The sequence below is a fragment of the Phlebotomus papatasi genome, chromosome 2 (genome assembly GCF_024763615.1).
Source record: "Phlebotomus papatasi isolate M1 chromosome 2, Ppap_2.1, whole genome shotgun sequence".
In the NCBI taxonomy this organism is placed as follows: Eukaryota; Metazoa; Arthropoda; class Insecta; order Diptera; family Psychodidae; genus Phlebotomus; species Phlebotomus papatasi.
Window position 1 is genome coordinate 11369593 of NC_077223.1, and position 12038 is coordinate 11381630.

The 12038-nt window shown below is 33.7% G+C and overlaps 1 protein-coding gene across 1 annotated transcript in view; it reads right to left on the reverse strand.

Annotated features, from left to right (window-relative positions):
• LOC129803744 (unconventional myosin-XV) overlaps positions 1–12038 on the reverse strand; it is a 60326-nt gene that overhangs the window by 17443 nt on the left and 30845 nt on the right. Inside the window, exons 5-6 of the mRNA XM_055850513.1 lie at positions 10588–10867; positions 9486–10513 (exon numbers count right to left, since the gene is read on the reverse strand). Of these exons, the coding sequence (XP_055706488.1) occupies positions 9486–10513; positions 10588–10867 (1308 nt within the window). The remainder of the gene's footprint in view (positions 1–9485; positions 10514–10587; positions 10868–12038) is intronic.

A 12038-nucleotide genomic window follows, 5' to 3' on the forward strand; every position in this document is an offset into this window, starting at 1 on the left:
ACCTCATGATCTCTATTGAAGCTTGCTATATATTGCCACTTTTAGCACAATTTATTCCTTCATTGCTCACTATCAAAGATTAATGTTCTTGTGATTCTGTTAGAATATTCCCAAAAAGAAAAACACTGCACGAAGAAAATAAAATTTACTGAATAAAGTGAAGGATATTGATGAAAATCTCAAGATGAAAAATATGAGAAAATAGAAATTATATTCACAGAAAAAAGTAGTTGGATACTTCAATGGTCGAGAGAGTTGAGATGAAATTCAACTTTTACGGTGCTTCCAGATTGGTAGACCAAGAGCCACTGACTTCTACTACATACTAACCACGGCGGCTGTGGAGTTTTCTCTCTCATAACTTGCTACTTCTCTCCTAACATACATATCACCGTTCACGTATATAACTAAATTCTCCTCTGCAAATTGCACTCGCCACAAGCATTTGTATGTTGGAATTTTTATTCACGTGTTATATATACATTCACGATATATATAATTTACCATGATTTCCCCCTATGTCGCATCACTTCACAATTTGGTCTATGTGAAAAATAAGTTTGGCAAACGGCAGCCTAGTAAGTCGTAAAACATTTTAAAAAAAGATGATTTTGTGCTTGAAAATGAACTAAAAGATGTAAATAACAGATTTTTACAGATATCTTGTGCGATTGATAAAATTCCGTTAGTCTTTTCTTTCAACGTCTTTTTCTCTTTCCACAAAAAAGGAACATTTTTATTTTACACTGTATTTTGCGATTGTGGGTCAAGCTATTGAAGTATATGTATGTATTATATACGCAATGTACAAAAATGTAGAGCAGTTGCTCTCAGTATATGTCTTCTTTTACTTCTTGCCTTGGAACATCTCATAGAATTATTTTTCATAGGATAGACAGAATAAGGACAATAACGTCTCGACTTATGCAGGGGGTCATAATAAACCCTAAATCGATATCTCTTACTGTTTGGCCTCTAGTTAAAGCATGTAGACGAAAATATTTCCCATTCGCTTGACATGAAGTTAATCGTAGGTTTTGATTTTTGTTTCTTTTTTCTTCATTGTCGTCTTGTCGTTTCAAGAGAATTTATTTTGGTGAAATTCTTATTAAATATATCGATTTTTGACTCAGTAATTCAAAAATATCCTAAAATCACAAAAATGTCCGAGAAGTGTGTCACTCCACCGTTCGGAAGATTGTAATTTGTTTGGTTAAAGGAGCGCAAGACTGGTGCTCAGAAGTCAGGAGGAAGTGGCCGAAATCTTGGGATTCATGATAAGAGGATGGAAAAGAAAGTGCTAGAGCTTTTCGAGAAGCAATTCAAACTTTCCGTGTGTGAAATGTTGACAAACAGACGGGAATATCTTGGAGCTTGATCCAGAAAATCAAAAAGGGAATGGTTTGATAACCAACAAAGCTCAAGCTGCCAAAGTGCTAAAAAGAGGTGGCGGAAACTCAGAGATCATCTTTTCGAAGGTCTCCAAAACGGTGGTAAAGACTTTCAATCCAACCCACCTAGCGCCCCCAAAGTCCGCTCGATTGAGAAATAGGGTGGAGTAACCTCTTATCGCCACTTTTAGGAAAAAGTGAAATCGACTGTATTATAACTTTTGACTCCTTATAATCAGATAACTCAATTTTGACACAAAGCTACTTAGATATATTGGCTCTAGATTCTTCAAAACAAGTGTCCTACAATTTAACGTGGGAGTACATAAAAACTGATTTTTATTAACAATGCAAAAATAACCACTTCGTCGCCACTTTTTACCACTTTTCGCCAGTTCTGTAACCACTTCTCGCCACCCACTTGGAAAAGTTCAAACTCGATTATTTTGAGCAATATTATGCAAAGAATACATTCAGTATTTCTTTTTCCTCATGATCACCTTATTATTACTCACATTAAATGATTTTTCTTCAATTTTATTTGAGAAATCAAATTATTAAACTATTGTAGAAAGTAAATAAAGCAAATTTGACAACTGAGAATCTATGAAGTGAAGTTAGCTTCGCCTATTGAAAAGCTATGGCGACAGGTGGTGAATCAATTTTAGAATATTACCACTTTCCGCCAGCGCTCATCTTTACATAAAAATAATATAAAATGAATTATTAACTAACTAAATACAAATTTTATGTATTCGTCGAATGTAATTAAATGTTCAATAGACAAATTATTGATTCAAAATCGTAAATTTTGTTCGATAAAAGTTTCATGACACTTACTATATTTGGTAAGAAATATAGGATTCGATGCACTTGCTTAAAATATTCCTCTTAAAAATGCTCAAACTTTTAAATTCAAAACAAAAAATGAGTGTTTTTCGACTCTATACGCGTAGCAGCAATAAAAATACAAGTAACTTTGCGGCTCATTTATTTCATAAATCGTGAAAAATAGCGATTTTAATATACGTGGCGAGAAGTGGGGCACTGGCGAGAAGTGGTGATTCCACCCTACTGGGAAATTTAGAAGACCGATCTCACGGAGAAGGCTCAGCCCAGCTGAAATCTTGCCGGATTTCAAGAGGAAATAGAAAAAGGCCGTCCGAGACCGTGGAGACACAGGTTTGTCAATCTTTCAGCAAAAAAAATACTTCAGTCAAATTTCTTTACTTCGATATTATTCTTTAGGATTTTTAAAAAGTGAAATTTTGCACAAAGATAATTGACAGCAGCCAAACGAGGGGTCAAAATGTGTTCATATCTTCAAAAGAATTGTTTGTAAGGGATTATAACTCAGGGAACTAACTTTAACTACTTTGAAAAAAAAAAAAAGTTTTGTCAAATTGAGAAGAAAAGTTTGCCAAAAGACTGTTCTTCCAGCAAATGGAAAAGTTTAGTTCAATCGGCAGCCAACTGGATCTTGTTAAAGGTTTGTCAAAAGGATGTTTTTCCATATAATTTGCAGGAAAAAGTTTTATCAAATTGGTAACAACAATCTTTAAACAATATTTAAGAAAAATCCATTTGTCCGCTTAACAAAACTGTTTTTTTTAGAGTACAAAGAAAATATTTCAAAAATGTTTATAAATTCCCACTGAGGGTTTATAACTTACTAACTAGTTTGTAAATATTTTTACTTTGTAAAAATTGTTTTTGTAAATCATGTTAGTAACATATTCACTTCTTTTACAAAATTTTGTTCGGAAAAGGTTCGTATATAAACAAAAAATTGCAATATTTTGTTGTTTATAAAGTTTTACTGGAAAAACAGAAATTTACGAACAAATGACAAAATATTACGAAAAAATTCTATTTGTATTCGAGGATTTAGGAAGAAATGTTTGTAAAAAAAAACAAAACTGTTCATTAATTGATCATACAGTACAAACTTTAACAAAACTTATTTTCAAACAACAAATTAGTAGTTCACTGGAGCATCTTATTGAAGTTAATTGGCGGGAAATCAGCCACTCGTAATTTTTGTGCGAAAAAAAATCTAAAGTTTTTTTAAATTTTTAAAAGTGTATTTTATAATTAAACATCAAGAAAAACGGAGAACTTTTTTCAAGTCAAACCAGAACTTTTTAATAAGTTTTTAAAAAAAATCAAATTTGGGAATTTTTTATCAACATGATATAAAACATTAAAAAAAATCAAAGCCCTTTTAGGTTCTACTAAAAGAGAGTTTAATTATGAAGAGAATAAGCTTCAATTAAGGGGTTATGTGGGTCTCGCAGACTAAAAAATCATAGCACATTTTCTTTACATCTTTTTTTTTGACAAAATAAAAAAAATATTTGATTCGAGCTTTTAGTCATATAAAGTCACAACATTTTAACTATATTTTCTGAAATTTTCATTTCAAAATTTTAAAAATTCAGCCGATTCAGCCCAATTCAGCCATTGGGACCTGATTTTTGTGAACGGTTTTTTGAGAAACACATACTTTTCGGTGGACGAGATTTCTCAGAGAATATTCGGTCTAATGTCTCAAAAAAAAAACTAAATATTTCCTCTTAGCTGATGAGTTAAACTCGTACTTGAATGGAAAATATTTTTTATCTTGATAACAACTTATTATACAAGACAAAACGTGCTGTAAAATACGCCGAAAATTGATTTTTTTTTTGTATAAAATTCTGCTAAAAATTCAAATTTCATTAAAAAAATGTAAATTAATTATTCATCAACTAACAAGAAATATTAAGTTTTTTGACGTCAGATGAATATAAGGTAAAATGCCCTCACTCATCCTGTTCCTCGACTCAACCGGTGGGTCAATTTTTGAATGTTTGATGCTATGAAATTGTCACTGATTCGTATTATTTATAGAATAATTGACCTATTAATGTTAGATCATTCGCAAAATATTATGATAAATATAAATAAATTGAATAAATAACTACCGGTCGAATGAGGGCACTTTATCTGACTCTGAAAAACCTTGTCCACGGAAAATTATATGTATTTACCAAAAAGGTCTTTTAGAAAATCAGGTCCCAACGGCAAAATTTTTAAGATTTTTAAATGAAAATTTATTATGTTGAAAAAAATATTAGAGAAAATATGGTGTTTTCCAGTCTTTTTTGACCCACATAACCCCTTAATTTAAATAGGTCTATAAATTTTTTGCAATCTTCCCCGCAAATTGTAAAAATGAGGTGTGGAGAAAATTGATTTAAAGTTTTGGATGTTCGCCCGAACATTTGCAACTCGGCCTTTCCTTGCTTTCGTCTCCGTATATTCGAAAATACTTCGAATTAAATTTTGAAATTTTTATGGTAATTCTTAAATATTAGGTCAAGTAAAAAGTTTTGAGCTTTTGTACGTTTTATCTTGAAGATGAAATAAACATAATTGGAATTATCCGATTTTAATGAAATAGGTGCCGTTTTCTTTGTTAACTTTTACCCATCTTGAAGGCAATTTTATAATTCCAGGATTGAAGAAGTTCTCGTTCCTGAACTTGACTAGTTCATTTTTACAAGCCTGTCATCAGGACAGAAAATTTTGCAAGTGCTCGAAAAGGTGATAATCGCTTGACGCCACTTCTGGACTATTCGGCGAGTACGATAACCTAACAGTTTATGTATCGATCTAAGAAAAAAATATCGATTTCTTTCGACATTGTAATTAGGGAAACCCCCTTAACTCTTTCGTCTCTTTTGGGACTGTAGTACCCAAAGAAGCATATGAATATTATATGAAAAACAATGTTTTTTAATTATTCAGAACTGATAAAAATCCGATTCTTGTGGATGATTACATAGTATAAGGATGTACAAATGTGAAATATTTTTTGTAGGATCTCAATTAATTCCTGAGCTTAGATATTTTTGATTAAAAATTGTGAAATTGGCTTGCAGAATATGCTGCGGTCCGGAAAGAGTTAACTAGTCGCCACTGATATCACGAAAATCGCTTAAAATTAATTTTACTGAAATTTATATCGCTTATAGCATTTGCAGTTAGCAAGGATGGACTAGGACTAAAACTTCAAAGGAGTTAACTTAATTCCTGTTTTCTGTTAACATTGTTTTCTAAATGATTATCATATGATAGTTTCTTTGGTTCTTTAAACCTTCTAAATAAACTGGGAAATTTTATTTTATAGAATCAAAATATTTGAACATTTCATCAAATCTACTTCTGCTTCATTTACAAGTTTTTAGACTTTTGAATTTTGTCAATATTCAGCTTAGCACTTGATATAGCTACAATTGAGTAATGAAATGTTCAAATATAACTTTTTTTTAGAAATAAAAATTTCCCAATCTCCTAAGGAAGACGCAAACAGAGTTTTTTCTCGAATAGACTCTAAACATAAAACTAAAATTTGCATTCAATGAAGTCTCGCTCTCACCTTTCCGTCTCTATGGTCTCTATACATTACGCGTTCGAGCAATAAATAATAACACATAATAATGCAATTTATTTGTTTGGTAAAGTCATATAACAAACACATCATTGATTCTTCACATCATTGATGGAACAAATTCCGGCAAATGCGTAACACTTTTTTTCTTTTTTTTCTTGAAGTTTTATACAACAAGATAAAACACATTTTTTGTTAAACAGTTTCCGTGCTTGTAGAATTTTATTTCCTCAACATTTGCATTACCTACTCACCCATTTTTCTTTAATAGAAAATCCATCTTCAAAGCAAAGAAAATTAACAAAATTAGACTCTTAAAATACCAAATTCATTTTTTTCCTTTGATGATCTGTGAATCAGTTTTGAATAATTTTTTCTATAATATTTATTTTCTACTATTTAAAATAGTTTGATTTTACTTTCTAAATTGTCTATAGATCTACTTTTCCTGCAAAGTTTGGCTCATATGTATTTGCAAAGAAAGCAAATAAATTATACTGAGAATTTAATAAGCAATGCAATGTATTTGTAAATTCGTTGACAAACCAAAGATTTTTCGGAAGAATAAAGGTTTTTTCGCAAGGACTCCTAGCTTTCTATGGTCCTGAGTCTGGAGGGGTATCACGCACGTGTTCGAAACCTGACAATGCCATTCGAGCTTTTTTTGTCATATCATATGAGTTCGAAAATGCAATTCATTGAATTTTTAATGAAATCCCTTTACTTGATGATTTTATGAAAATACAGTACGTCTCGCTTGATTTGTTTAACAAAATTCATTGTCATTTTAATTGCCAGAAATCTAAAATAGGTCACTTCTGACAATGCCACACGTGAGCTGAAATGGCAATGTCGCAGCTACAGAATCACATTTTCGAAAAAGCTCTCCTAAAATTCGAACCCATTTTGTCATATGGCATTGCCAGAGCGTTACAGAATTCCCCTCTTGTAGGGAAATTCTGTAATTTTTGTGGCATTGTCACACGTGAGTTCGAATCTTGACAATGCCAATCGAGCTTTTTTTGTCATATCATATGAATTCGAAAATGCAATTCACCGATTTTTTAATAAAATGCCTTTACTTAGTGATATTATGCAAATACAGTCCGTCTTGGTAGATTTGTTTAACAAGATTCGTATGCCATTTTAATTGCCAGAAATCTCAAATATGTGACTTCTGATAATGTCACGGCTACAGAATCGCATTTTCGAAAAAGCTCTCCTGAGATTCAAACCCAATTTGTCATATGACATTGCCAGAGCGTTACAGAATTCCCCTCCTGGTAATTTTTAGACTTATATCAGTATCTACAAAACGGGCCTATTCGCATTTTGGGGTAAAGATAAACCAGCGTCCATTTACTTTTGACCATTCTTTCTTCTATGAAATAGTTTTATGCACTAGAATACCCCCCCCCCTCGCTCATGGCTTAGAACATTGGTCCCAGAATAACAGTTGTTACCTACACCAAAGTCTATTCATTGGCATAGGTCCTGTTCGTGGCGATTCCGGGACAGGATTTGACTATTCTTCAGCTTCTTAATCTCTTCTTTTTAGACAAATTATGATTTATGGTTAAAAAAACTGCATGCTTTTCAAGCACTTGCAAAATTTTCTGTCCTGATGAAAGGCTTGTAAAAATGACCTATAGTCAAGTTTAGAAACGAGAACTTCTTCAATTCTGAAATTATAGAATTGCCTTCAAGATGGGCAAAAGTTAACAAAGAAAACGGCGCCTATTTAATCAAAATCGGATAATTCCAATTATGTTAAAATCATCTTCAAGATAAAACATAAAAAGCTCAAAACTTTTTACTTGACCTAATATTTAAGAATTACCATAAAAATTTCAAAATTTAATTCGAAGTATTTTCGAATATACAGAGACGAAAGCAAGGAAAGTCCGAGTTGCAAACGTTCGGGCGAACATCCAAAACTTTAAATCAATTTTCTCCACACCTCATTTTTACAATTTGCGGGGAAGATGGCAAAAAATTTATAGACCTATTTAAATTAAGGGGCTATGTGGGTCAAAAAAGACTGGAAAACACCATATTTTCTCTAATATTTTTTTCAACATAATAAATTTTCATTTAAAAATCTTAAAAATTCAGCCGTTGGCACCTGATTTTCTAAGACACCTTTTTGGTAAATAAGGTAAAGTGCCCTCGAGTCGACCGGTTCCTCGACTCGACCGGTGGTCAATATTTGAATGTTTTAATGCTATTCAATTGAAAAATGATCATGTTTTTTTAGCACTTTCCTGATCTCAAGTGCTTCTACATAATCGACTTTTCTCTGAACTGGTTCCTGTCATGACTGTTATTTGGTGATTTTAGAATAGGTTTTAGGGGAAAACAGTCGAGGCAGGAACCAAAGCAAAGAATATTGGGTTAAATTTGTGGGTTGGGAATCACTTGTTCTGATTGTTGCTCTCTGTGCACAAACATAAAATTTCTTTGGAATACGTACCAAGCGAACAGAAGTTTGTTTAATCACTTTCACAAACCCCAAGAAAAATCGATAATGCAGGAGCACTTTAGTGCTAAAAAACATGTTTCATTGGAATAGCATCATAAATTGTGTTGAAAAAAAAATGTATTATTAAATCTACGATGAATAAAAGTCTTGAAAACTGAGCCGACAGCTCCAAAAAAAATTTATGCATAAAAAGGCATCAGTAAAATAAAATTAAAATTTATAATTTTTGAGGAACATAATTATTGGAAACAAGGAGGCTTAAGAATCAATCAAAGAATTCAATCATGAATTTTTTTGAGGGGATTCATTAACTCTTTCACGTCATTAGGCTTATATATGACCAGGGGAAAATTTTTTTTTGACTATTTACATTAATTGAAATCTATTTGTTTATGCACGACATCATAATAGAAGGATGTGTGATTCTTGGCTAATTTTCTCAAGACTCCAGATATTCAGGAAAAGAAAATATTTGAGATCAAAAATCACGAATTTCGAACTTTGTTCAAAATTTTTTATATTCATTTATTTTTTTTTTCAGCAAAAAGTTCTTTAGAAACCCAAAATAGAATATCCAAAGATTGTATATTGCATATTTTGATATAATAAACTACTCTCAATTTTCCAGAAAAGCGTGTAGAATTTTCCGGGTCATATATGACCCTATTGTCGGCAAGGGAAAAGTTTATGAAAGTGTTTTCGTGCCAACAATGTAGTTGGGACAGTTGGGACATTGTTTTTTTCTTTGTGAAATCCAGAAGGAAAATACCTTGCTCCTGGAAGTTTCATCTTATATCTGATGAATTTATAACATATTTTGCAATATTTTTTTAGAGTATTCTGCAAGCGTAATTAATAACTTCAAGCAAAAAAAAAAACTCTTAAAAAGCCCGTGATATAGATTTTGAAAATGGTATGTAATGTATACTTCCCTTGTCGACAATAGGGTCATATATGACCCGGAGTTTTTCCGAGTTTTCACGCAATGGAATTTTTTTTTCTCTCAGAACTTTTATATTTGATCATAAAGCATAAGGAAACACCCAATTTCACATGAATTCACTTGCTGAATAAAAAAGTGTGACGCGAAAGAGTTAAATAAAAAAATTGAGGAAATTGATCTAAAAATTCAGGGCATCATAAAATGTTAATAATAAAAAGCATAAAAGACACTCACCACTTTAAATTCCTGGCAGAAAACCATCAGCATACTCTGAATAGCTGGAGCTCTTGGTGCATGGAGAACGATGCGATTGCCATTGAGAAGATTGAGCTGAAGAGCAGCCGGACGCGGTAATGTTGTGGCACTTTGGAGTTCAGGAAAGGGTATCGATCTAATGACCAAAAGGTGTTCCGAATTGCGACGTGCTAGGTAGACTCCACTGTGAGAAATAGCAAGAATGCTAACTTCTGACAATTGCGGTGATCCACTCACGACAAACAATCGTGCAAAATAGAAAGGCCAGTTGCGTGCCAAGTCCACCAAGTGCCGCTTTACAATTGCACGAACCTGACCACGGATATTTTCCATTGTAACCCCATGTCCCTCGAGAAGATTCAGAGCAGCCCTTCGTTCACTGGGCGTAATTCTCAAGCATGCCGTGCGCCCAAAGACATCTGTTGCAATTTGGGCAAAGAGAAGATCGAGAGCTGCTGGTGGACCAATTGCTTCAGCCGGACGGAAGACCTCCTTTCTAACGCGTAATTTCCATGGCACACGATTGTACGTGAGACAGGCCAGTGCTGGCATTTTGAGGGATGGTGGAGCTGGAACAGGTGCCGGAATTGCTGGAAGTGGCCAATTGTCCGGACTACTATCCAATTCATCCATTTTCTCCGTGTTATTTGACACCAAAGTCGATGCTGAGCTCTTTCTCTCCCTCTCTTGGGCACTTTTCTGCGCCATGTGTGTCTTGAATGTTGCCCTTTCGGATGGTCCACGAATTTTGTCCTTGTCAGGTGCAATACTTTTTGGCGGTACTGGCTGATATACCTTATTACTTTCACGCTCACGCTCCACCTGACGTATCTCATAGAGACGTTCACGCTTCTCACGATCCTTTTCACGTTCACGATCGCTACCACTTGATGGTGGACCCTCCACTTCTGCCCGATCCCATACATCTTCGCTGAAATTTTCCCGATCACGCGATCTCGAACGTGATCGTGATCTTTCTCTCTCAATTGCAATTTCCTTCTTGAAATCTGCAGAAACAAAAAAATAGCACAAATACATGAATAAAATTTTGATAAAATTCCCTAATCTCAAGGCAACTTACTGGTTTCGTAAACCATATCGAGTTTAGCAGCTTCTGCTTTTCCCCACGAATCACACGTCTCCTTATTGCTGCCTCCAGCACCCCATCCGGACCGTACTCCAAATGTATCTTTCTCTTGACGTTGAATAAAAGCTGGAAGTTCATTTACCGTCGTTTCTCCACGGTGATGTTGTACTTGCTGTGGAATTACCGGAGCTGGTGGTGGTGGAACTGGTGGCACACTATTTGGTGGCCTGATTGGAGGTGGTGGTGCCGGACCAGGCGGTGCTGGTGGTAAAACCTATGATATAAACCGAATAACAAGCAAAACCAATCGCATTAACAAAAAAGTATAATATGCAGAACATTTACAGAAGATTAGGGATAAGAGGAGCTATTTTGGACACATTTGGAAATTTTCAATTAAGCTAAGTATAATTTTGAAATATTGGAATACCCAAATATTTTTCTGGAAATTACACATTGAAAAGCAAAAGGGTCGTCTTAAAATTCCGAATGGCAACTACTAAAGAGCGCCAGTTATTCGGGATGCCATTAAAAACAGTAACGCCAAGGGCGTACCCAGGATTTCAGTTAGGGGGGGGGGGCTAAGTCTCAAATTTTGTTAGCGTGCGGGGGGGGGGGAGTACATAATTTTTATTTTGAAAAAAAAAAACGTAAAACAAAATGGATTAAAAAGTATATATCTATAAAAATAAGATGGTCATACTTTTCACCAGAGATTATTCTATGCTCAAATTGTAGGTATTCTTAAGGAACGATCATCAGTGTTCCTCGGACAAGTGTATTGTCTATTGTCTCCCATATTATTGGCCACAAATCAAACTAATTTTTAGAAATTATTCGCTACTTTTTACCAAATAACTACAGCAAGGATGCATTCCGTTAGTTCATATTTAGAGCAGAATCACATTGACAGTAAAATGCTCACCGTATTTCGTTGATTTACGCATTTTCATTACAATTCTTGCGCAAATTTTCAATTACCGTATTACCTTATCACATACTCGGTGGCAATGCGAAAATGCGAAAAACAGTGGAAAAAACTGTAGGATTTTTTGCTACAGTTTTTCGTAAAGTTTTTTGCTCACCGTTTATCGCATGTTCGCTTTATTTCTTTAGTTTTCTCATATTATTTTCACCTAGTGTCACCAAGTAAGAGATAAGGTAACACGGTAATTGAGAATTTGCGTAAGAATTACAATGAAAATTCGTAAATTAACGAAATACGGTTAGGCTTTGGCGGTGACGGTGAGCATTTAACATTTCGTTTCGTGATACCCTTCAATGCAAAAAGGGACTATCAGTCTTTAGAGAATTATTGATATGCTTCTGAGAATTTCTAGCTTTGATATTTTTATTTAACGAAAATTTACTTAAAGAGTTACGATTGTCAAGAAGACTAAAAAACAGAATATTTTTTCCAAATTTCTTTTCCAGCATAATAAAAA